We start from the raw sequence: 27,482 nt of genomic DNA, 5'->3' as shown, positions 1-27,482 counted from the left end.
GGCCTGCATAGAAAGATGAGGAATAAAAAGTAGCAATAACAATACATTTGTACCCTTGCAAAGTGTTTGTTTTTTAGATGGGGTCAGAGACCCCCCTTTGAAAGCTGGAAAGAGTCAGAAGAAAACTGTAAAGAATTCAAAAATGATAAAAAAAAAAAAATAATGAAGACAAATTAAAAAGTTGCTTAGAGTTGGCCATTCTAGAACATACTAAAAGTTAACTTAAAGGTGAACCACCTCTTTAACTGTAAAAACCACTGAGAAGAAGAGAACACACTAATGTAATCTACATGTAACTCACCTTTATTAAAGAAGTGATGACAATAGCACCAGCATTCACCATAGGATTGTGTGGTTTATCTGAAATATGAAAAAGTGCCAAAATCAAATTTTGGGTTTAAAAAAAAAACTTTGAAAAAAACTTGAACAATTCTAATTTTTTTTTTTTTAAACAAAACTTTTTTTTTTGAAACCCGAAAATGTGTTTTTTGATTAAAAAGAAATCAACTGGAAAAACTTTGAATTTTCATGGAAAACACAACTCGATCCTTAATAAATAACCCCCTTAGCATATCCAGGAAAACATTGTAGTATATGCATTACAATTTAACCGATTTTGAAAGCGCATACCTATCGAGCACACCAATACCAGATATATATAGTTTTATGCAGTCCATTGGTACCTTCCATAATGAAAGTGAGACTGAGAAAATCAGAAAAAAGTGGCCTGTCTAATTATTGAGCAGTAAGTGGCTATATGAGGCAGCTGTGCAATGGAAACCCACCAAAACAGCCCCTCTGTATTTATTCTATGTTGCCATAAAGTCTCTTATATTCTGTCTCAGTCTTCCCAGTGATTAGCAGCTCTGTTCTTGACACCAAGCTATTGTATACAGGCTTAGTTTAAAATAACAAGTTATTTTTGATTGCTGACTTTGCCTCCCTGGAAAAATTTCTGTGGACTCCCATGAATGGCACAGATTGATATAGCTTTCTACACCTCTATACTTGGACTGATATGTTGTATAATAAAAGCTGAAAATATGTTTTAAGAAGGTATGGGTATAACAAACCCAGCTCTTGAATGGCAACAGATCCATTATGGGATACTGCCTCATAGTTTATGATTTATAAATATGCTACGTAACATGACCGAGCACCTTGCCATGGGCTTTCCACATTAGGAAAAAGCTACATATAAAAACATTGCAGTTAAAAAAACCAAGAGCAATAGGTAAGACAATAATAGTCCATTTGTATACTGGTGTGTGAGTTGTATACCAAAGAAAAAAAAAGGAGTAAGTATATCTTTGAAGAATCGTAAAAGAAGAAGTAACATGGTTTTGCAGTCAAAGAGCAAGGTTTTTATTGCCCTTAAGTACATAAGATCAGGTTCTGCACCCTTTGTTTACTTTTACTTTGTTTCAACTTTTTACTAAGTCAACCAGCCACTGATGCTAAAATTATTACTTAAATATATATACCAGTTTGGTAAGATTCTTTAATATGCCACTTAATATGATGTAAACTCTTTCTTAAAGGGATACTTTCATGGGAAAAAAACATTTTTTTCAAAATGAATCCGTTAATAGCGCTGCTCCAGCAGAATTCTGCACTGAAATCCATTTCTCAAAAGAGCAAACAGATTTTTTTATATTCAATTTTGAAATCTGAAATGGGGCTAGACATATTGTCAATTTCCCAGCTGCCCCTGGTCATGTGACTTGTGCCTGCACTTCAGGAGAGAAATGCTTTCTGGCAGGCTGCTGTTTTTCCTTCTCAATGTAACAGAATGTGTCTCAGTGGGACATGGGTTTTTACTATTGAGTGTTGTTCTTAGATCTACCAGGCAGCTGTTATCTTGTGTTAGGGAGCTGCTATCTGGTTACCTTCCCATTGTTCTTTTGTTTGGCTGCTGGGGGGGAAAGGGGAGGGGGGTGATATCACTCTAACTTGCAGTACAGCAGTAAAGAGTGATTGAAGTTTATCAGAGCACAAGTCACATGACACAAAATTTCAAATTTGAATATAAAAAAATCTGTTTGCTCTTTTGAGAAATTGATTTCAGTGCAGAATTCTGCTGGAGCAGCACTATTAACAGATTCATTTTGAAAAAAAAATTTTTTCCCATGACAGTATCCCTTTAAGTATTCGTTTTGGAGGTATAGTTTTGCTTTAAAGAAAGTGAGTTTGCTTTTCTCGCAGCAGTGCCCTTTTAGCTTACCTGATTGTGTTGGGTTTTTTTTTTGCATGCTCTTGTTTACCTACTTGTACCTAACTAATAATAGTTTCAGCTTACCCGGCTTATTTAGATGCCAGTTTTTTTTTATCCAATCTCAAATCTAACCTTTCTATCAAACCATAACAATTTTCTTTGCAAAGCTTTCCTTTCTTACAAGGGGAATACATGAATATTGCTTGTGTAGGAAGCCAGGACAGCAGATCTAAATAGGTAAAAGTGTGAACTTATAGGAAATTGTTTATTGGGGAGATTTCATAGGTAGATGGAATTGTAGACTGAAATATAACATGTTAGTCTGGCTTCAGATTGGGTTTTTGCATTCTTCTGATCTGGAACAGATCTGACACTGGGAGCAATACTGCACTCCAAACCTACCTTGATAATCTCCACATTTTAGGATGCCATACACATGACTCAATATACCCAGTTTGAGGGGCAGAAAAATCAAAGCTATAACATCAGTAACATAACATCACTTTTCCTTGATGGTGATATTTTCTTTCCTGGCCTGGCATAGCTTGCTATGCCAATTTTATTATCCACAAGTACCCCTATATGCTTCTCCATCATGCATTTGTCTAATGTAGTCCCATAAGGGTATACGTTGCTTGTATATTATTAAATCCTAGGTGCATAATCTTGTATGTATCAACACAAAATATCATCTGCCACTTAGCTACCCAGAATGCCAGTTTGATCACACCTTTGTCCAAGAAGTCATCTGTGAACACATATAAATGACTTGCAATGCCCTTATTTGCAAACTATAGGGAACCCCACGGTGTTTAATAAATATTGGACTTGCACAGACCTTTAGAAAACTCAGCAAGATATTTAGATTTCTCTCACACCCACAAGCCCATTTGAACTGTCAATTTTTCATGCCATGAAAAACATATACATTTACCTACCATCTTCATCTAGAAATAATTTGTTGAACCGTAAGCCACTGGGCTCTTTTCCAACATATCTGTGAACATACTCTGTGCTGAGGTCATTTACTGCAATGGCATATTTCAGAGGTTTCACACAAGACTGGAGGCAAAATGGTACTTTGGTATCGCCTACTGAATGCCTGCAAGGAGACAGATTAAAAGGAACATAAGTAACTCGGTAAAAATGCATACATAAAGACAAATGCTTTGTCATCTTTTTCAAGTAACTTGGCAAAGGTAAATCATTGCTAAACGGAGACAATAAGCCTAGTGGATACTCTTGTGGAGTGGGTGGAGCTAGTAAAGTGAGTTCTGATTTATAGGAAAGCCACTGGTATGGCACCAATGTAAAAATGCTAACTTCTGGAGTCATATAGAATTGATAAATACTTATTCAGAATATACCGGTAGTCTCTTATGTAAAGACAAAGTAATGTTAGTTTTTCTACTATTAAAGAGCAATAGATAACTATACCATTTAGTTACATAGTAACTTAAAGGAGAAGGAAAGCTCTATTTACTTGGGGATGCCTAAAGTTAGGCACAATCGCCTTCCATCTTCTTTCTTCACGTGGGTGTGCATGTGCAGTGGCGCGAAAAGCCGTCTGCCCCAGGAAATTTGAAGAAAGAAGGAAGGCGATCGATCCGTGGTGCTTACTGGAAGAACCCTGGACCGGTGCAGTTTTCTCCTGATAGGAGCACCAGCCTGGGGGTGTCAGGTAAGTAAATATAATCACTTGGGGTTACCTAACTTTTGGCACCCCAAGTAAATAGGGGTGCCTATTTACTCGGCAAGTTTAACCTTTAAATGTGTTTATAAAACCTGCCTAAGTGTTAGTTAATCCAGAGGAAGGCAAAAAAAAAAATACCCCAACTGAAGCCTCTCCAATTTACCTTAGAAAAAAGGTTGACTCCAAGATGGCAATCGAACAAGTCCCTGGGTCAACATTGTGCTAAGAGTGATTTTCAATAGCCCTCTATTTTCTCACTTGCTAAAAAGCAGATTTCCAAAGAGAATTCCACAACTTCACACCTTTTCACTGTAAAAAACGCTTTTCAAACACGATCCTCTGAGTTCTCAGCCTTACATAAAATAAAGGCATATTATAAACTATATCATAAAAATTGCACTGTTTGCTTGTGTGTTATTGCAATTTAAATTCTAATGCCTTCTAAGAATAAACCCCACTCCTGCAGAAGCCTTCCCTATATCTGATCATTTTTTATTTTGGCAAAACAATTACAGGGGTGGTACACCTTTCTGTTAACTTTTGGTATGTTAAGAATGGCCTTCAATGTTTTAATAATAATAGTTTTTCAATTATTTATCTTCTTCTTGACTCTTTCCAGCATTCAAATGGAACTGACCCATCTAAAAACAAATGCTCTGAAAGGCTACAAATGTATTGTTATGACTAGTTTGTATTACTTATCTTTCTATTCAGGTCATCTCTTATTAATATTCCAGTCTCTTATTCAAATTAATACATGGTTGCTAGGGTAATTTGGACCCGAGCAACCAGATTTCTTAAATTGCAAACTGGAGAGCAGCTGAATAAAAAGCTAAATATCCCAAATAATAAATGAAAACCAATTGTAATATGTCTCAGAATATCACTCTCATATGTTGAAAAGTGAACAACCCCTTTAAACTATTCTAATCTATGCCAAATATGCACGGTTAATTTTGCCCACATTGTGATCTTTATGTCCGTGACCTGACTTTAAGCAATGATGAGAGGAAACTGATTAGACATTTTGATCAATCAAAACTAGGGGGCCGGGGCCCACTGGAACTGCAGTTTCAGGGCCCCCTCTGGACCCCCAACCGCTGTGCGTGGGCAGATTGGGAACATGTGGCAGACATTTGAAATTATAATTTGGAATTATAATCTTTTAAATTTGTTCTCATACAGTCTTCCATCCTATGGTCACTTAGCCTCTGGGGGGAAAAAGGCAGTGCCATTAAATATTGATTTATCTAGTAACTCCATAGACCTTAAAGGAATTGTACAGTATACAAAAAAATGGATAGGCTGTGCAAAATAAAAATAATTTCTAATATAGATAGTCAAAAATGTATAAAGGCTGGAGTGACTGGATGCAGGGCCGCCATTAGAAATCACGGGGCCCCGTACAACAACATTTTCGGGGCCCCGTGGGCCAGTCCCACACTAGCGCCAAAGCCGCACCCAAGATCCCGCCCGCTCCACCCAAGCCCCACTCTATCCCGCCCAAAGACCACACAGACATAAGCGCTAAAAAGTAACCCCCCCACACACAAGTTATAAAAAGCTATTGATGGTCAGGGCCCCCTTATAAGTTAAAAAAAAAATTGGGGCCCCAAAAACTTTTTTTAAAAAAAAAAAAAATTGGTAGAAGGGCCTATAGAATATTAAAATAATACATTGGTGGCCAGGGGATTAAAAAAAACCCCACATCGGTGTTCAGTAGAATTGAACTCGTGGCTTCAGCACTTCAATTTCGCCTCCTTTCGTGACTCTGGGTCTTTTCACAGCTTCAGGACTTCGCGTCTTTTCGCCGCTTCGGGAGTTCGGCTTCGGATGTTTTTGTGGCTTCGGGTCCTTAGGCTGTTTGGCTTTGGGCACTTCCGCATTTCGGCTGTTCGGGATTGCCGCACGCCTTAGGTGCTCTCATGCCCGGGACACTTGTCCCCCTTGTCCCCCCCTGATGGTGGCCCTGACTGGATGTCTAACATAATAGCCAGAACACTACTTCCTGCTTTTCAGCTCTCTTGTTTTCCACTGATTGGTTACCAGGCAGTAGCAAATCAGTGGCTTGAGGGGGGCACATGGGTCATAACTGTTGCTTTTGAATCTAATCTGCATGCTAAGAATTGCAAACTCAGTGAACTGAATGTCCCATGTGCCCCTTCTTCAAGTTGCTTACTAACTCAGAGTTAGAGAGCTGAAAAGCAGGAAGTAGTGTTCTGGCTATTATGTTACACATCCAGTCACTCCAGTCTTTATACATTACATTTTTGGCTAGCTAACTACATTAGAAATATTTTTTATTTTACACAGCCTATCTGTTTACACAGTTTTTCCAAGTTTAAACTAAGGTACAGAGTGTAAAAGACAAGTGCAAACTTCTGCACTTTAGCACCCAGGGCCAGAGGCATAACTTGGTCCTATGCCCTGCACACAATTGCAGAGAGGTCTATATTAAAAGGATCACAGGATGTGATGGAAGGTGGGAGGGTGGCCAATGGGATGTGGGGCTTTAGGCACTGTATTTCCCCCATGAATATGGCGATCTTTGCATTGGGCAACAGTGTATTCATAAGTGAATCAGATGGGAAAAGTGTGCAGTCACACAAGTTTAAAAATTGGCAGGTGCAAGGTGCAGAGAGCAGCAATGCCCTGGGCGGCAAGTGCTGTATAACAATACACTAAGGGGCACAATTTTGCACCACTTAGGGCTCTTCAAATTGGGCCCAGGACTATATTAAATGAGCCTTTTTAATTTTTGTGAAACAACTGATTTGGATTTATTGCAATAGGGTTAATACAAAGATTATTTTGGAAGAATTTACCTTTGCCCATCTACAGTACAAATAGAAACTCCCCACAAATCAGGGCTGAATTTAGCTAGTTGAGGAATGTAATCTGCAACCTGAAAAAAAAAGAAAGAATTCATTAGACACAACATGCTGTTCTGGAAATAAAAACTGTAATAATGTCAACTAAACTAATAGCACCAATGGATTCCAGACAAATACATTTTCATTGGCTACTCAGTTAGAAACATGGATACATGTATATACAGGTCAGATGGGTATACACTGCAAGATCTCATGTGCCAGGTCGAATTGGGCTGATCCAATCTTTTGGCCTAAAGCCAATCATGAAATCACAGTGAAGGCAGCTTTTATTGGCCTATGTACGGTCACCTTCATGGTTATACTCTCTTTAAAATGTAATTTGCATTGAAGACCTGTCATCTAGCTTTACACCTTTTATCCCACTGGCCTCATTATATACAAAATTCCCCAAAAATAGAGGGGCTCATTCACAAAAATGGGCAAATTTATGCTAGGGCAATAATTAATGGCTGGTAAGGGGTAACTTTAAGGAGGGACTGTGCGTGCCAGGCTGCCCAAAGAGTTTTTTATAGGGGGGGGCAGGAGGACAGTGTTTACAAGTTACCCACCAGCAAATTTGCCCACTGGTCGGTAAATGGGCTTGAGACTCTGCTGTTACATGTGACCCCCAAATCTCATATAAACCACTGAATTAAAAATAATTTAACTTCTGACCAAAACTTTTAATGAAAATCTGTGAGGGTTTTTGCTTGGATAGTGGAATTCTGAAAGAGGGGAGACTGTGGTACTGAACTTATAACATTAGTATGGTAACATTATTAATAAGTATTTACAATATGCCAACATATTCCACAGCTCTGAACAAACACACAGATTAAATGCAAATAAAACATTTTCAGAGAGAAGTTTAAAACCTTATGTGCTAATGCCCTAGAACTTTTATTTTCAGTTTACAGGTTATTCAACACAGGGCTGCAGGTTTCCTTGAAACTGCCCACTTCTAAAAAATTGTTAAGCATATAGTTAATTTGTTAGTTAAATTAATTTGTATATAGTTTGATTTGGTTGTTATTGTTACATACTCTGAGGAGCTTCATTTTTCCTTTTGGCATTAAAATAAAAAAAAATTTAAATTAATTAAAAATGTAATTGTCTAAACGGACAATTACAGCTGTTGCTACAAACTTTGCTGATAAATAAATGATTTTAGTATTCAGTGGCAGATGCATGAGACAGTACCTTTCCACCAGACAACTTCCTGGCATTTTCATAAAGTTCATCGATGTGTGATGTAAAAGACATAAAGTCAGGAATCACAAACTTTCTTCGGAAGGCCTGCGTGAGCAGCACAATGTTGCTTTGAACACACCTACACCAAACAAAAGTAAAATGAAATATTTTTCAAATGAAGTTAGTCTGCAACTTTCATGTTTAACAGTTATTCTGATACAATTCTTTCTATTGGATGAAAGTAGGCAGAGTGCGTTTTTTTTCTTTTGGGTAGGCTAACATTAGACATATATTTAAAGCTAAATCAGATGTAGCGGATAACAAGGACACCTCCCACGTCCTGTGGCTTTCACTGACTTCAGTGGGAACCATGTAAAAGCTCAGATGGGAGTGCTTTTCCATACTTAAATGCTCAGAGAGGAAAAACATTTACATGTGCACATTGTATAAAACAGTGGGCGCACACACACACACACACACACACACACCACACTAGGGGTTAGGATGAATCCATGGTAAATGAATTGCCAGTTACATTTGTTGTGGGCCCGCAAAAGACAGGGTAAATGCAAAACACATACTGTAGTAGAATAAATGAAGTACTAATCTCACATATAATACATAATATAAATGAAGTGCTACGCATATAATAACCGGTATGTAATACTCACACATCGGTTTCATGTACAAGATCCTAATTGCAGAGATCAAGAGAGACCATTTAATGTAGAACCCTTCCAACTAGTGGTGTGCGGGTCAAGAAAAGCTTGACCTACACCCAGCTTCCCCCCTCCATTTAGGCTCAATCCTATAAAACCGGAAGCCGGCAGACTAAGGACCTGCAAAGGTCAGCCTGAATGTGCCCGACTCTCGGGTCCTGCGGGTATCGGACCGACCAGCACATCACTACTTCCAACATATATCAGGATAAATAAATATTGCAATCAGCATGATCCCTTCTCTCACCATGTACCAGTGGTTTATTCCATGGAGGGGGTGTATTTTACTTTTGATTAGTAATATCATGGGTGGCTGGGGCAAGAAAATGGTCAAATCTGTTATTGTGGGAAAAACTAAATATTGACCGTTGCCTAATTACATTCCATCAATGTTTATTTGTCAATAAATGTGTTTTTGTGGCCAAGAAAATGATTACGAGGAGGTGGAAAGACTCCCTTCCTCCTTCTGGACCACAGTGGGTTCTTGAAGTTAAAAATCTCTGTGCTGTGGAAGCACTTATCTATAAAGCCAGAGGCAGTCCCCTCATGTATGAGAAAATCTGGGGCAAATGGACGGACTGAGTTATTTAACTTTTCATTGTACAAACTGTATGCTATAAGATCAATGCTTACGAATTGTATACTGTCACTTTGGACACAAATGTAACGATTTACTGCTGTATTTCATCCTAATTCTATGTACACTTACAGATGCATATGATAACTGATATGATATCATTGTAACTCTTATGCTGCTCAAATAAAAATGCCTGAATTAAAAAAAATATATATATTGACCGTTGGATTAGCATTAGGCAGGCCCCCTCACCATAACATGGTCACTGAAACACAGTAACTTTTCCAAAGAAGCCTCTTCCATTCAGAATTAATTTCTTCTTCCATTTCTGTTAATCTCCACTCCTAATCCCCACTCCACCCCCATTCTATTCTTTCTTTGACATATTTCCTTCACTTTCTTTCCCTTCTAGCCACCTTTAACCTAGGCTGCTTTTCCAAGCCAGGCTTATTATGAGTGTCCAAGTAACTATAACAATGTAACATGAAATTTGTACCGTGGGTTTAATATTGTAATACTGAGGTGAACGGGGGGAATAACATTATAGATTGGACATTTAGATCATGTTGGTGCATTTTTCTCCCTCTTTGTATGGATCATTTGAGAGCTGTAAAGATGTGGATTCTCTCCCTGAATCAGTTGTACAGGCTGATACATTAGATAGCTTTAAGAAGGGGTTTGGTGGCTTTTTAGCAAGCGAGGGAATACAGGGTTATGGGAGATGGCTCATAGTACAAGTTGATCCAGGGACTGGTGCGATTGCCATTTTGGCGTCAGGAAGGAATTTTTTCCCCCTCTGAGGCAAATTGGAGAGGCTTCAGATGGGGTTTTTCGGCTTCCTCTGGATCAAACAGTAAGGGAAACTATATAACATATATTTGGAAAATAGACAACCTAGAAGACATTGAAAACATATGGTTTTCTAGGTACATCTAGAGAACAGAAAAAAATTGGATAAAACAAGCTTTTACGTTCTATTACCCAATACAGTCTGGGAATGGTACTGATACTGTAGCTCAAAGGTAGTAAGCCCTAGAGATGCCTGTGTCCCCTCCTGAACTGCACCAGTGTTCTATCCCAAAGGTCTCCTGCATGTGATTCCTGACAGAAAGCAAGCACAGTTGAAGGCTGGTTGAGATCAGCTTCAAATGTACAAGCTCAACTTCAGCAACTGATTGCTGTTTTTCTCAATAGTTAATGAAACCTGAGCAGAATTGGTGCATCTCCGGAGGCCAGGGCAACTACCTTTTATTCTAATGTTAATTACTAATAGACATACAGCCCTGATCCTATGTCACATGCATGCACTTGCAAGAAACTCCCTTCTGGTTCTGGTGGCATATTTTTCATAGAAAAAAAAAAGCCAACACATTGTTTTTAAAAATAAATAAATAAAAAAGTTATTGCAAAAATATTATGGTTTTCCCCAAATGAAGTACAGGCTCTAGTAAACTGCACCTCTGGTGGGGGAAGTAATTTTTCTATGATCGTGCCTTTTTCTGATACTATGAAATGACTCAATCTAAACTGCTCAGATGGCAGGCAAGTGATTTTGGAATCTATGGAATGACAGAGAAAAGCATTTGGTTGTACCCTATGGAATGCTGAAATCTAATTGATCAGATAGAACGGCAGGCCGTTGTCAGTGGGGAACAGTAATTTTTCCATAGATTTGTGTACAAAACGTAATTGCTGCACTTCAACCAGGATGAGTGGAGGGTTCCTCAAAAATGTTAATGCATTCATTTGTGCCCAAATTAGTGGAAAGAGGCCTGATTTATCATAGTACAGTAGAAGTAATTTTTACTTAATAGTAGATTTGTCCAGCACCATGCATACATTTATAAAGACTAATACCTACATGGAGAGCTAAATGTTATACGGTACACTTTATGCTTGTTACAATTTATTTCTGAGTATACGATCTACAGAACACACGCTCTAGGAGAATTTACTGGAGGTTCATTAAAGTGTAGTCATGTTACTGGAACTGTAAAGTTAATATAGTTAAGCCGGTTTAATCATCACCTTCATTTTGCTACTGGTCACAAACCAGTGAACCAATGGAAATTTCCAGTAGAGATGACGAAAAATGACAAGAATGAAAAAATTTAAGAAAAGGCAGCAAACAATAGCAGAGAAATTGCATGATAGGGGAAGGTCACTTTTAAATGATGAAGAATGTGTTTTTTTCCCTTCTGTATTACCTTTAAGTTACTGTCTACAGTGTTCTCCCCAGACCATTTTTGCCACGCATCAAGCCCAGCACTCTCCCCCTGCCCGGTTCCCCTGCAGCCCCCACCTCATGCACCATATTAAAATTCTTCTTTTAGAAAACAGTAGGACTGTAACAGTCCTACCAGCTTCTGCAAAGCAGTTGAGGTTACAGATAGGAAAACACAAAATCAATTTATAGACATGGACAAATACTGGATTCTTAAAAACATTTGGCCAAATGCTAAACAGAACACTAATTGATTTTATGTACTCTGTGGTGAGCAATTAATATGTGACCCTTGAGATACGAGCCCTGTCGTAGAGTATACGGGGGATGTTTGATTTGGATAAATCATTTTCTAAATGAGTAATTGTTCCCCTAAAATTTGCAATAGTGGGAGTATATAGGATATGGTACTACCATATGTGACAATATAGTGAGCTGGGCTTGTTTTAAAGAGAATAAAAATCATTTAAAAAGTATTTTTTAAAGAAAGTCATTATGTGAATACTATACACATGGTTTTAATTAAATAACCTCACATTGTTGATACATAATTTTACAATGTTTTTATAGTTGACACTTAAGATGAACAGTGTTTCTCTGATTGATCATATTGGAGTCAAGATACACTTTTTCTTGTAATCATATGTAGATGGTGTGCACATTGCACTTTAACTCAGTACACTCATATATTGTATGTTTTACTTGTGGGTGTGATGATTGGGTTTGTGGGATATTTAAAGGAACGGTTCAGCGTAAAAAAAAAAAAACTGGGTAAATAGATAGCCTGTGCAAAATAAAAAATGTTTCTAATATATTGTTTAGTTAGCCAAAAATGTAATCTATAAAAGCAGAACAGAACATTACTTCCTGCTTTTCAGCTCTCTAACTCTGAGTTAGTCAGCGACTTTAAGGGGGGGCACATGGGAGATAACTGTTCTGTGAGTTCGCAATTGATCCTTATATGCAGCTCAGATTAAAAAGCAAACAGTTTTGACCCATGTGGCCCCCCTCAAGTCACTGCCTGGTAACCAATCAGTGGAAAACAAGAGAGCTGTAAAGCAGGAAGTAGTGTTCTGGACATCCAGTCACTCCAGACTTTATACATTACATTTTTGGCTAACTAACTATATTAGAAACATGTTTTATTTATAGGAAAGCCACGAAGGCATGGGGAGAACATACACAACCTGTAAGGCACCAGGACTAAAATGGCTGAGGTTTGCTGGATTCAACAAGTTACAGCAGGTAAAATGTGTCAGGGACTGGTCATTAGTGATGTTCGGCAAAGCCAAAGCTGGAGGGATGTGCAGGTCACCCGACACATGGTTGCAGCTGCAAATAAAATGTTAGGCTGATGAATTAATATAAACAATTGTAGGTGAAGAGTGTGGATAGGCAAAATAAGGTGGAATATCAGGGGATTTGAAGAACAATTTTGGCTCTATGAATTTCCTAATAAGCTTGGGTGCACCTAGGTAGTAGTAATGGGTGCCTTTAAGGGGTTGTCCACCTTCCAACAGCTGTTTTCAAATAGTTCACTAGAAACAAAGATATTTTTTTAGGTACTTTCTATTTGTGACTGTTTTCTAATAGTGAAGATTAAAGTTTCATTTTTTTACCTTCTTATTTCTAAAGCAGCTGGGAGGGGGGAATAGACTATGTAAACCTGATACATTAGTTGATACATTTCTTATTTTGTTTCATTAAAGGCAGTTGTTCTAATTGATGCAATAGTTGCTAAATATTCCACAGATGGTGCTGATCTGAGAAATCTATCAATTAATGTAGCAAATTAATCAAAATCTACACCTGGATTATCGAGCTTCCCAGAGAGAGAAACATTCATCTTTAATTTTGGGAATACAGTAAAAATAATAGATGGAAGTACAAAATATGTTGTGTATGCATGTGTGTTTGACAGACCTATCAATACACACATATATAAATATATACTAAATTAATGCAAATCCACCTCTCTGCTTTGTGTGAAACTCAGGTTCTATTGATTGATGGTTCGTAAGGGAATACTAAAGTATAATTTATTTCAGAAACAATACAGCTTATGGCTCCAGGTGCAGACACAGTAGACTGCAGATATGAAAAGAGGGACCAGTGAGAATTACCAGCTGGTACCCTTCCCCCCCCCCCAACTACTTAAGGGCATTAATTACCCCAGGGACAATGGCCTATATTGGTTTGGATTGTCCAGTAGCCAAAAGTCTGTGGATAAGGGTGTACAATATGATGGGCAACATTTTAGTTAGTATCTTGAAAAAGGACCCATATGAAGCATTTTCAAATATACATTGTAATGGCAGTTAAATTCATATTGGTGGCAAAACAATCCCTAAGGTATGGCAATCCAAATTACGGAAAGATCTTTTATCCAAAATAAAAATCAGGACCCATAAATTCCACAGAATAGATCCTATATCTGTACCTGCCAAAACAATTCCATTTGATGTAATTTGTTTATATATTTGGTTTTTAGTACACGTAAATTATGTTGATCCAAATTACAGAAAAAAAAAAATCTGAACAACCCCAGGGTATCTGTCATTCAAAATAATAGATACCATTCCTATATCTATATACCTTAAGGGAAAGTATATCATATACATGGAATAGTTTTTCAATATAATTTCAAGATACACTAAAATGCCATCCCTGCGCACACTGAGTTCTAGCATCATATTTTCTATATTTTATCTATTAAAAAAAGGGGGAAAAAAATTGTTTGCAAGTTTTACTGTGTTTACTTTTTAAAGAGTTCCTTATCTAGCATGACACCATCAGACATTGTTTGAAGAGACAATCTTAGCATGTCCATGCATTCTTTCAGCCTGGGGTCAGATGTGCGCAATCCCGTAGCCTTTAATGCCTGTATAAGGAAAAAAAATAAATCAAATACAGCTCCAATAGCTTCATTCGTTATCATTAATACCACATACATCTCCCAACATGTAAGATATGTACAAACAAGGCTCTTTCCTCACATTGTGTTACTTGGATGATATTTCTTGTAATACAGCACTAGGGCAACACACAAGACAATTTGAATTGGTTGACTGTCCCAGTTCATGTCTGTAAATCTGACATTTGTGGTGGGCAAGTAAAGCTGGGCATATACCTCAACACTATAAATCAAAGTACACATTTATTGCTTCTACAAAATATTAAATAACCTTAACCTAGAAAACCAGCTTGGACAACAAGAAGGGCTCTTCCAAACTTATGTGAAAGCTCTATCTGTGGGAAAATGGCAAGACCACCAGCTGCCAAATAGAAATCATAAAATAACTCCCATAGTTACACGGAGAAACCTCAGGCTCCCACTTAACCCAGTACTAAGATAAATTATGGTTATTCTCAGCCATTTAGTGGTGTTGTGGGGATGCCCCAGCTGGATTCTGATGGAATCACAAAGGTGTTAAAAGGCACATGTTGAGCAAAAATATTATTCCCAACCAAAGGTGCGGGCTAATAAAGCATGTGTATGTATAATGAGCAAGCAACATCCCCAATTATGCGTGTGTGTGTGCCCCTCGTACCGGGAGATCCATCCTAGTGAGGGTGGCCTAGCACTGGTGGGGGCAATTTAAAAAAAAACTATTGTTACCCCCAACCCGAGTGCAGGCTCTATTCCATTTCGGTTGGGGAAAATATTTTTACAGGTGCCCTTTTAAGCAGTTTGAAAATAAGGTGCCCTTTAGTGTTCAAGATTCCATTTAATGGCTAATTGTGTCAAAAACACTGCACTCCCGATAGCATTCAGATACACCCCACTTTGTAATTGGTTCTCAATCAATGCAAACTGTCATGCAGCCTTGGTGATATCAGTGCCTGACCTGCAGTTGAATGTAAAAGAGGGCAATAATCCAATGTCTCCTGTATAAATGCAGAGGTTTACTGCATTTTGTGAAGACGTGTATTAGGAGAGATTGAAGATGTTAGTAAATGGCCTGTTGTGAAGTTACCATGTAAATGCATATATATTGGATATATAACCTTGCAAGTGTGCTTCATGAATGTGTAGATTAGAAATTCGCTACTGTCTCAATGTTAATAGAACCCACATCTATATGTAAAAACCATTGTGTCTGAAAATTAATATGCTTGTACTTACAGTGATAAATTTATGAACTGGTATTTTTTCTTGTCCTTCTGCAATTGTGTAAAATAGCAAGTCTTCTAGACTAGGCAGCAACCCTGGTTTATTCTTTCTGCAAAAAAATATACAAGAAAATAAAGTTATTTAAAAAGAAAATACTTTTTATCTTATCTAGAACACAGTGATTATTTCTTTGGACAAACTCTATATCATAACTAATGAGGATACCCCCGCCCTCACCCAATAGTCTAAACAGCCACCTCTACTCCCCCTATAGTGTATTTTCTTCCTATGCTTGCCTTTGCTTCAATTTTGAGAAAGCATTAGCTGTGCTGGTAAAGCTACCAAAAGACTGCCGATTTAATCAAAGAGATGTATATAATTGTATAGCCAGTGCATGGGCATCAGGCCCCTCATTCTGGCACATGAGATTTTGGGATGCAAAGCTTGCCTTAAGAACAGCGTCCACAAAATGGTAGCTGCCTGCTTGCTGTGACTGTGAATTCCAAGACTGAATTAAACAAGATTTAAAGAATTTATAAAGTTTAAGTAAATTTTACGTGGTTTGAGTAACATCATAGAAAAGGATTTGGAATTGTTTCATAGGGTGAAAGGTCCTCTTTAATATTTTTAGGCCCTAAATTGACTTTGCTGGTGGGCCCAGTGGGCCCTAGTTACATCCCTGATTACGATTAGTGTCTGTGTATAAATAGTTGTTGAGCTGCTTAATTCTCAAGAAACCCTTGTGCATTTGATCTTTTGCTGAACCGACACCGCACTGCTGGTTACTGAAGCATGGGGAAAGCAAAAGAACTGTCAAAGTGTCTGCAAGCAAAAGTACTTTATAAATAAATTTTACTTAATAAATAAATAAACGTTTGTCTGAAACAAAGTGGAATGGTTTTGGTGTGCACAGTATAAAGATACTCCAACAAAAATGAGCTGCAGAGAAAAGACATTGATACACCAACGCCAAAATACAGCCCGCTTACAATATGCCTGACAGCACCTAGAGAAGCTTCAAAACTTAGGAGTGATGAGGCCAAAATGTAACTCTATGGTCACAACGATATGCTTGGAGAGGAGTTTACAATTCCTATAAAGAGAAGCACATCATAACTGCCATGAAGCATGGAGGTGGATCTCTGCGGTTTTGTGGGTGTATCAGCAACAGCAGAACAAGGAATGTAGTCAAAACGGATGTCAAGGTGAATGAATGCAGACCATTATCAGAAAATATAGGAGGAAAATTTGCCTTCATCAGTCCCAAAAGCTGCGCATGGGCAAACCTGGACTTTCCAACATGACAGATACGAAAGATAAATCAACCCTTTAGTGGCTACAGCAGAAGAATGAGGGTTCTAGAGTGGACATCATTGACCCACTTTGGGGAAATCTCAAACATGCATGTAATGCTAGACAACCAAAGAAATGGGGGCTTTTCGTTGCGAAGAATCACCTATGAGAATATGAAGGGCCTCATTCACAACTATCACAAAAGGCTACAAGCCATCATTTATGCTAAAGTGGCAATACTTCATGAAGTAAGCGGCTTAATGGCGCAATCTTCCGATTCAAGACAACTGTGAATTTGCTGAAAGAGATGCAAATTGCCAAAGGGGAGAAAGAAGACACGAAGATTACCAAAAGAGAAGAAGAAATGTGCCCGTGAGCTCTGCTGCGCTCACTCTGCAAGTGTGGTCACTATTTCAAGAGGGGACAGAATTCTGGGGTAAGACTGTGCAGGGGGGAGGCAACATTGGGGGGGGGGGGTAACAGCTAAACTGTCACTCACTTTGTCTTTTCCAAAAGGCTTAATGACTACCTAAAAGTGTGAAATAATTATAATGAATATAATAAACTTATAATACATATTAATTATAGGTTTTTACTGTTAATTTACAAACACAGCCAAATCACACAAAAAAGAGGATTTAGTGCATCCCTACGGAGTAGACTATTGTATACCAAAAATCAGCATAATTTAGATAAGGCCAAAAGTGCCCTGTGCTATCCCTCAAATTCTACATTATGTTAACATTGTAACTAAAAACTAGCTGTAAAGCTAAGGGCAAGGACTTCCAAGGTAATTATCTCAAAGATCTTACCTGTGTGACATGCAACATTAAGCATAGGGAGATTAATTAATGACTGAGGAAACAGTATGGGGAGGAGGAAGAGTTTTTTTTTTAGAAGAGGGCTGATTTTTCAGCTACAGGTCATTTGCCAGAGATAAGTTGCATGGCAATGAAGACAGGTTGGAGGAGATTTTTAACTGGGTATGGGGGAGGGTGCAGTGAGTAATACATGTGCGGGGGTGGAGATTTGTTTGGGGAAGGGGGATAGATAATAACAGGGAAGACCACGAGTTGTATTTACACAATTTAAAAGCTATTACAATATTAAATGAATGTTTACAAATGCAAGAAGTCAAACTGGTAAAATAGGAGAGCTGAAAGTATTGGCACTGAAAGAGAAATATGACTTAACTGGCATTGCTGAAACACAGCTGAATGAGTAACACGATTGTGCAGCAAATATAAAAGGCTACAGTGCGTTTTGGAGGAACAGGGGAAATGGAAAAGGAGCGGGTGCATGTGTTAAGTCTGATATAAAACCCATGCTATACTGGATCTAGTGATCTTAACAATTCTGAATGTTTAGCAAATGCTGGAACCCCTGGGGAAGAGAGACCATAATGTTATTACATACACCCCACTTACATACAACTCATACTCAAATACAGAGGCTGTTACAGTAATTTAAGCTGGCCATAGATGCAAAGATCCGATCGTTTGAATCCTCAAACGATCAGACTTCCCCATCTCCCGACCTGACACTAATCATCTCCGATCAAATAAAGTAGTAAAAGAACAGACCAGCCAATGCTCTGCCCTTAACAGCAGTAGTATGAAAGTTATGTCCAACATAAGCTGTTGACAGTCTCCCACTGAAAATCGTCCGATCAGCAATACGATCCAGGGACTAGTCCGATTGCCATTTTGGAGTCAGGAGGGAATTTTTTTCCCCCTCTGAGGCAAATTGGTGAGGCTTCAGATGGGTTTTTTTTTTTTTTGCCTTCCTCTGGATCAACTGGCAGTTAGGCAGATATAATAATAATAAAAAAAAAAAAAAGGTTGAACTTGATGGATGTGTCTTTTTTCAACCTTACTTACTATGTTACTAGAAAAAATAAAATACATGCAGAGAAATTATCGGCAGCCGACAGAAATCTTTCACCCGTCCAATCGACTGATATCCATGGGATGAAAATGTCGGGACTCTCCACGCGGTCCAAAAATCGCAAGAATCAAGGATTTGTATGATCGGATGTTTGCGTCTATGGACAGCTTTACTGTGCTTTGCCTTCATTAGCATTTAGCTTTAATAAACCACCTGCCCCAATCCCCTCTGCCATGTGTTATCTACTGCAGAGCACAGAAAGGTAAAAAAAAAAAAACATGCACAGAATGGTAAAAATAAACACTATGTTAAGAACATCTGTCTTGTTGCATTGAATAAGTAAATGTATATGTTTCAACTTACATACAAATTCAACTTAAGAACAAACATACAGACCTTATCTTGTATGTAACCCGGACACTGCCTGATACACTAGGCAACAAAAATTCTAAAGTTCTAAAATTCTAAAATTCAGGAAATCTTATTTTAGTTACTAAAGAGCATAGCTTGGGACATTGGAGATACATTTACATACATACACACACATATATATTTTCTTAAGTATATTATTAATTTTGTGTGTGTGTGTGTGTGTGTGTATACACACACACACATATATTTTCTTAAGTATATTATTAATTGTAAACAGATGCAGATTGAAAGTGTGGTGCCATTGTATTATAGAAATAATTTGGTTATAATACACAAGAGACATGAATATTCTGTAAATTATATCCTTACAAATGGTGCTTAGTGATGACATTGGTTATAATTGGAGCTTAGTAAAGTCATTTGTCAGGACTCACTGAAACCCATGTATTATAATAAACAAAGTACCCCCCCCCCCCCGTTTGCAAGATATGACAATATTAGAAGTCACCCAGAGTATTATGGGGAAGCTAGGGTAGACTGGGCAGTGGGATTAGTAAGGAAACATGAGAGGAGTGGGGGGGGGGGCATACAGTTAACTAAGGAAATCCCTCTGTTGAAAGGAAAACATGGTAATAGTAACTATCTCTCCATTACGTAATGTAAATGTCAGAGGGCAAAGTAGTAATCTCTATTGTATGCTGACAAATTCTTGGAATTTGTCAGGTAAAATAGGTGAGCTGGAATTAATTGAATTATGATATAATTGGTATCACTGAGACCTGGTGGGTTGAAACACGTGCCTGGGCTGTGAATAGAGAGAGAGAATGAAGCCCAGCTACTATTATGAATGAAGGAGGCTTCACAACTAGGTACATTTTTTATTTTGGGTGACTTAAATTATTCAGACATTGACTGGGATAATAGGGTTGTCAAGTCAGAAAAATCTAGCACGTTTGTAAATATGCTTTGTGACAACTTTTTATTTCAGCTCGTTCAAGAGCCTACTAGGGATGTCTTTAATAAATATCCATCTCTGTATATTCCCGTTGTAAGCAAGGAACATTGACACAAAGCAAAACCTTTATGGTTCGATAGAAGTGTTGGTGTTGAGGTTGGTTAGAAAAGACGTGCATTTAAGGCATACAAGTTAGCTGGGACAGCTGGAACATTTATCAGGTACAAGGAGATCAATAAATCATCAATAAAGCTATCAGACAATCTGAAAAAGGTTATTACAGAGAGGAGTAAAATTAATCCAAAATTATTTTTTAATTAAGTAAATAGTAAAAAAAAAAAAAAAAAAAAAAAAGCAGGAAGGAGGTGGGAGCGGGGTCAGTTGGTCAAAGTGAACAAGGAAAAATGGTTCTGAACGGTTATTTTTTTTTGTCTGTCTACACAACTGAGGAACAGCTAATGAAGGTTTCCTTCTTAATAGCCCCAATTCAAGTAATACAACTAATGATGAATGTTTCAGGCATGAGGAAATTCAAGAGAGGCTAGAACATGTAAAAGTTAACAAAGGTCCTGGACAAGATGGTATTCATCCCAGTGTAAATGAGCTTAGCTCTGTGATAGCCAAACCTCTTTAACAATTCGACAGTCTCTAAGCATCATGCCAGACCTCAATGAATCCTCAAAAATTAAGTAATTTTGTGCTGCTAATAAAAAGGGATCCCATTCTCAGCTTCAAAACGATAGGCCGGTTAGCCTGATGTTAAGTGGTAGGAAAGATTTTTGAGGGGTATTAAAAGACAAGATACTTGAGCTCATTGGAAATCACGATACTATGAGTTTGTGCCAGCATGATCTTGACAGACTAATTTAAGTAAAAATAAAATAAGAAAGACTACCTGCACATACTCACAACTTTGTTGTGCTTGTGTGCAAACAGGGAATGAACCAGGTGAATCAGGTACGTGCCAATCTAGTGCAGCGCTCCAACAATGTGGCACCAACAAAAGAGCAAAAGGCTGCACACATTCTTCAAAGTGAAAAGCAGTCATTTATTTGTTTATTAAAAACCGTGTGGCTGCTGTGGTTCAAAAGCCTGACGTATTTTCAGTGTCAACCTTTAATCATAGGCTAAACCCTAACCCATCCTCAACCCCCCCCTCACTGCCCTTTCTCCAAGCTCCGTCCTCACAACATCTATCTCATGTGTGCTGACCTGCCATAAATCGACAGAGTTGTGCATCAGATTTCAAAGGTATCGTCTTCCACAGTCACGTCTTCCACAGATCATCTCCTGTCAGTCGTCCTACAGGAATCCTGCAGAAGCACGAGCAGCAGAATCTGAATCAGGACATAGCTTCAATTGCGCATGCTCCTGCAAGATCTGTATCGAAATCTCCCCAGTTCAGGGAGACTGTCGTCCTGAAGAAGAGGAGATTTGTCACTGGGGCAACAAATCTCCCCGAATCTGCTCGTGTGGCCTGATCTTTAAAAGGACATTCGCTTGAGGGATGTAAACACAATTTTGCCCCTTTATAGGTCCCTGGTAAGGCCTCACCTTGAGTATGCAGTGCAGTTTTGGGCTCCAGTTATTAATAAGGATCTTAATGAGCTGGAGAGAATGCAGAGACATGTAACTTATCTGGGAAAGGAAAGGAAGAATTAAAATAGAAGGAAAGACGGTCAAGGTTGGGGTTGTTTTCTCTGGAGTAGAGCTGCTTGGAGGGTACATACCGTATATACTCGAGTATAAGCCGAGTTTTTCAGCACAAAAAATCTGCTGAAAAACTCTACCTCGGCTTATACTCGGGGCAGTGCCGCTTCCCCCTTTCCCGGCCAGATCCTCCCCTAGCTGCCCCATCCTCCGTCAGTGCCACTACCCGGTCCTGGACTGTCAGTGACTGTCACTCACCTTCCGAACTCAGGGGCAGAAAGGTCGCACCAGCTCGCAGAAAGAGAGTTGATTTTACCGGGCCAAGTTCTCCGCCTCCTCGCTGCAAAGTGCGGCCACCTGTGGAACAAATGAATCCTGCAGAGACTCGTGTACGGAGAGCAGACACGGCGCCATCCCAGGCATGAGCACCGGCAAAGGTTTCCTACTTCCTGTCACACGTCTGTAAGTTCCGGTTCACGCGCTGGAGCTCCGGTTCATGGCACAATAGGCGCACAAAGCAGCATGACAAGCACAGGAGCTGTACAGAATATGTAGCTTGTATGAGCTCCTCTGTCCTGTGCTTAGAGCTACTCACTCTGGAGCTGCTGCTTCTTCTTCGTCCTCTCTGACAATCAGCCCATCAGCCAGTGCGGGAGGTCACGACTTCTGCGTCTGTCATTGCCAGAGTTCTGTGGATAGGGTGTGGGCACAGCGCGAGGTTGGGCATTTATTGGTGAGTTGTACACATTTTGGAAAGCTTAAAAATGCAGTGCGTATTGGGCAGATTTGGGGGCAGCATTTTTTCAGAAGACGAGGGTGTGACTTTTGTGCAGTAGCAATAGTCTTAGATTAGGGTGTCATTAGTAGGTAGGGCTTTCAGCCCAGGTGAGTGTTGGGCTAATACTAGATGATGTTTTAATTTAACATATTTTTATTTATATAAACTTTACCTATTTAAAGCCCCATTGAAAGTCTGTTGTGGTTCATTATGCACCAGGTTGGTGGTATGTGCATGAATTATCAACAAAACAAATAACTGAGTAAAAGTACGGTATGCAATGGAAAAGGTTGATCTGTCATTTTTCACCCTAGGCTTATACACGAGTCAATAAGTTTTCCCAATTTTTGTAGGTAAAATTAGGTACCTCGGCTTATACTCGGGTCGGCTTATACACGAGTATATACGGTAATTACTTTCTAGGGACATAATTACTTTGTTGGAACACATTAGAGAACATTACAGACAAGATAGTGGAGAATCTTTTCTCCCTTAGAAAAAGAATGAGAGGCCGTCCCATTAAACTAAAGGAAATTAACTTTCATTTGAAGCAGCGTAGGTGGAATGCCGGGTAAAGTTGATTCTACCAATACCTTTAAGTCAAGTCAGACTTTACGGTCATCTGAACTATACAATGTACAACGAAATATTAAAAGTTTTAGGACCTACTTAAAGGACAATATGCAACAGCTATTACAAGAAACAATATACAGAAGTGCAATTCGACCGCAGTTCCAAGGAGCCGTGTACCAAACAGCAAAAAACAGTGTACAAAAAAAAAAAGCAATCCAATATTTTCAATTCTCAACATGATACCACAATCCAGTAAATATCAGATAAACATATTTTACTATATGTTACAAGAAAACCATATCTACTAAGAATTCCTCACCATGAACAGAGTCGAGGTGAGGAGGAGCTTGGATGGTGGTGTATACAACCCATGGCTATCTACAGTTACTTTATATACAGTGTGTGTATAGATTGGTCTGTTTATGTGTGTAATACATGTGAATTGGGGTTCATTTGGAGAGACTGAACTTGATGGACTTTTGACTTTCAAACCAAATTAACTATGTAACTATTGCACATCACTACCTGCCACAGATTTACTTCAATCTCCATTGGACAGCAAAACATATTAGCATTGGATGCAGGGTCGGATTGGGCTGGCAGGAGACTGGTAAAAAACCTAGTGAGCCCCAGAGCTGGTGGGCCCCTGCCGAACCAAGTCCGCTTCTTCATCTGGAAACATCATCCTATGGACACTGATCGTGGCACTCCCTTCCCCCTGTGCACATGATTACATTGTGTTTACGGTATGTGTGTGTGTGAGAGGTGGGGTGGGGTTGGTTTAACTAGAGATTAAGAGGTGGGGGGGGGGTTAGTGGCACTCGGACACCCCAGTCCGACACAGATTGGATGTGCAGGATAATTCAACCCAAACAGCACAACCAATACCTGTGCACAACGGAGTTCAAAGCAAGTTTGTGGCAGTAGTAATGTACTGAGCCTACCTTCCTCTTTGTTGTCTATGTGCCTGCATATTCCTAAGGGGGATTGATGGAAATGGAGGAGGAAAGGTCAACAAGGACAAACAGATAAGAGACAAACAAAAGGTTTTGAGACAAAAAAGGCTAGAAGCGAAAAAGCAGAAAATATGGAAAGGAAGAAGAATGTGGGAGCAGAGGAAGAGAGGTGTGAAAGGGAAACCATAAATAGCAAAAGGACATACAGCAGTACATGTATTTAAAAAAAAAAAAGTGTGAGAGGCTAATGAGACAACAGGGAAGAGAATGACAGATGTGGCACATTTCTGCTCCAATAAATGTTTTAAAAGGCAGGAGCCAAAGTATGGTGTGCTTCATTTCCCTCTTCTAAATAAATCGATTTGTTGAGCTCAGAAGCGGCCTGGGATCGAATGCACCCTATGAAAACAAGCGAGTGGTGTGCAGAAGATAAAATTGTTTTGGCGTATCCTTTGCTTCTCACTATATAGTGAGTTTGTGACACCAATGCTCACAGCTTCTCACTATATAATGTGCCAGTACCCCATTGCCTTTCGCTGCATATCATTTACAGTACAATTATATATTATAATTAATGTTCTTGGGTTCCTTTTGGCCATTGCCTATCAATATAAGTGTGCAAGTATCCACTGTGTCTCAATGTACTTTAGCAGCAACTACCATCTGCAACTGGCTGTATATAATATGCTGAGCGTCAGTGCCATTGCACTGTAAACAATGCACTTTGTGTGTCTCACTGTATATAATATGACTGGGGGGGAGGGGGACCAGTCATCCCAATTTACAACACCCTGAAAGCAATTGCTCATGTTCATTTGTTTGACACCCTTCCTCCCTTTTAACTGTGTTGTACATGTGTTGAAATCTGCATCCCAATGGAATATAACCCACGTAAAATGACAGTAATTGAAATATGCCAAATGACAGGCCATTTTTACTGTACAGAATCAGTTTGAACCCGGCTGGCATTCATTTTGCTCTATGTTGTTGACCTTTAAAAACACTGGTTTCCTATTTATAACATGAGAATTGCTGTGACGTCCCAATTTGAGACCACTTTCCATCGAAGGGCAACGCTAGGTCAGGCAGAAACACAGTTTCTCTTCGCTCACTGACGCCGACTATAAAAACAATGTAGCAGACCCCGGGCCTAAGCCAGCCAAGTCTACTATTCCCACAATGCACTCTTAAACCCAGTGAATCCACTTGAATTAAAGGCTCTAGATCCCAATGAGTGCCAGATAATTCAAATAGCAGTTAAGATAAACCCCAGCTATGGAATGTATTACACACCTGATTACACAATATTTATGAGGAAAAACAGCGCATTTGCCCTTGTGACTTAGGGCGCAACTATTTACCCAGCCCGTGGGGGTGGTGGGATTGGTGGATGTTGAAATTTCCTTTTTTTTTTTTTTTCGCGTTCGTAGGGAGTGCACGTTCTTTTATCCCTAACAATATGACTATAATAGGTAAAACATTGATGTTTTTTCTAATTAACGCAATTGTAAGAGCAATGACTAAATTAAACGGAATCCATTCTTAGAATTCAGCGTATTGCATTAAGGCAGGTTGGCAGAGAAGGCAGAGGAAGCACCTGCACGGTGCTAGGCGCCAGTATCTTCCTTCATTTGCCCTAACCTTTTTGCAAGGCCGTGCGCTTCCTCAGAACGTCAAGCCCACCAACAAAATGACAGCGCTTTAGTAGACACCCCCCTCATCCCTGCCTCACAGCGGCGTGTTACGTCACTGTCTCTTACGTCACGGCACGCCCTAGAACACGGTAGCGCTACACGTTCACTTGCCAAGCTTAGCGGCCGTCCTACAAACACTCACTTGTCCTCATTTGAAGCTTTGGTAGCGGATTCCGTGTCCGGCGGGGTAACTTTGCCGTTCTCATTTTCCGTAGCATCCTCGGATTTTGAAGTATACCTCCGAGCCTGTAGTGTACACGCGCGTGTCAGACAGTGTGCCTTCCAGCCGCCTACGCCTGCTCTCTCCCGAACACTGGGAAACCCAACCGCTGATGCAAGGCTACGAACAGACACCAAAGTGCTGGCCTTAGTCCTGCAGCGCATAGCGTTGAGGAGATCCCTAAGCATAACACTGCTCGCTAGACGAATCATGTTTCTTTAGCCTGCCGTCCTCGCACTACGTTGCCGCTATGTCTGATACAGAGATAGCTTTCACTAGTGCTCCCGAGAAGAGAAACCTTTCGCTGCAACTCATTGGTTGACTGTCAGATCTGTCACGATAAGAAAAAAAGACATTGGTTGAACCTGGTGGGCGGTTCTAATGACGTTTTCTATGCAAAGGGGCGCGGTTAGGCTGGAATAAAGTCTTAAAATCATTGTCCTGTGACGTGATCTAGTTTAATGGCTATAACGTACTTACAAACACAGCAGACGTAGGGGGCAAATAAAGTGCCAGGCGTATTGTTTAGTAATATGCAACGACATGAGAGAGATTTTTTTAAATACTCCTATGATAATATTTCGGTTTATGCATTTTGAACTTGATTTTTTGTGTTTTAAAAGTTATTTTTAAGACTATGGACACACAAGGTGTTTTCCCTCCTGCATTATAGATAGGCGGAGAGCCAAGCTGCTGCCTTCCAGGCCCTGTTCCTGTTCCCAGAGCTCTGACAGGGAAGGCCTCAGCCTGTCAGCAGATGAACACAGAGCAAATGTTGGCACAAAAATGCATTCTTTAGCTCTTCCATGCCAAATCCACTCTGCGTGTCTGCTGACAGTTTGAGTCTGTGCTACACACCCGCCCTTTCTCTGCCTGGTGGAAGCATTTAACTCTTTAAACCCTTACCTTCCATAGTTCCCCTCCCACACAGGTGTTAATACATAAATTCCCCTAAGGGCTCTTACAGACAAGCGTTTTTACCTGCGCTTCGTTTCTCTTCGTTCAGCCGCAGGGGAGCGCAGGGATAGACGCATTCCATTTTTTCCAATGGGGCTGTACTCACACAGGTGCGTGTAGGCCCCCGAACGCAGGAAAAATGCAGCAGGTTGCGTCTCAACCTGCGTTCGGTGCCTACACGCGCCTGTGTGAGTACAGCCCCATTGGAAAAAATGTAATGCGTCTATCCCCTGTGGCTGAACGCTGAGAAACGGAGCGCAGGTAAAAACGCTCGTCTGTAAGAGCCCTAAGTCTGTAATTACCCCTCGATGCAGAGTCAGCACAGCGGAGCTCACGGGCACCATCTTCACCTCTTCGGGAATCTTACTTACCAAAGACTCCAAAAGCAGTGAAGATGGCGCCCGTGAGCTCAAATGTGCTGACTCTGCATCGAGGGGTAATTACAGACTTAGGGGCATTTACAGGTATTAACACGTGGGGGGGGTAGGGGTTTTCATTAGTTTGCGGGTTTAGTTCTCCTTTAAGTGCCAGCAGAATTTGA

General features: G+C 39.6%; 1 protein-coding gene across 3 annotated transcripts in view; it reads right to left on the bottom strand.

The window, feature by feature from the left end:
• Positions 1 to 26,332, bottom strand: part of gls.L (glutaminase L homeolog) — a 70,937-nt gene extending 44,605 nt beyond the window's left edge. Inside the window, exons 1-7 of one of the 3 annotated variants that reach the window (XM_018236235.2) lie at positions 25,907 to 26,332; positions 15,619 to 15,715; positions 14,252 to 14,373; positions 7,982 to 8,111; positions 6,734 to 6,813; positions 3,154 to 3,317; positions 302 to 360 (exon numbers count right to left, since the gene is read on the bottom strand). In XM_018236235.2, coding sequence (XP_018091724.1) covers positions 302 to 360; positions 3,154 to 3,317; positions 6,734 to 6,813; positions 7,982 to 8,111; positions 14,252 to 14,373; positions 15,619 to 15,715; positions 25,907 to 26,196 — 942 coding nt within the window. In that variant the 5' untranslated portion in view covers positions 26,197 to 26,332. The remainder of the gene's footprint in view (positions 1 to 301; positions 361 to 3,153; positions 3,318 to 6,733; positions 6,814 to 7,981; positions 8,112 to 14,251; positions 14,374 to 15,618; positions 15,716 to 25,906) is intronic. The other 2 variants (XM_018236238.2, XM_018236236.2) reach the window with 2 other exon arrangements.
• Positions 26,333 to 27,482: the final 1,150 nt, after the last annotated feature.

Source organism: Xenopus laevis, chromosome 9_10L (assembly GCF_017654675.1).
Source record: "Xenopus laevis strain J_2021 chromosome 9_10L, Xenopus_laevis_v10.1, whole genome shotgun sequence".
NCBI lineage: Eukaryota > Metazoa > Chordata > Amphibia > Anura > Pipidae > Xenopus > Xenopus laevis.
Note: the sequence above shows the minus strand (reverse complement) of the source record. Positions and strands in the feature narration are given on the sequence as shown.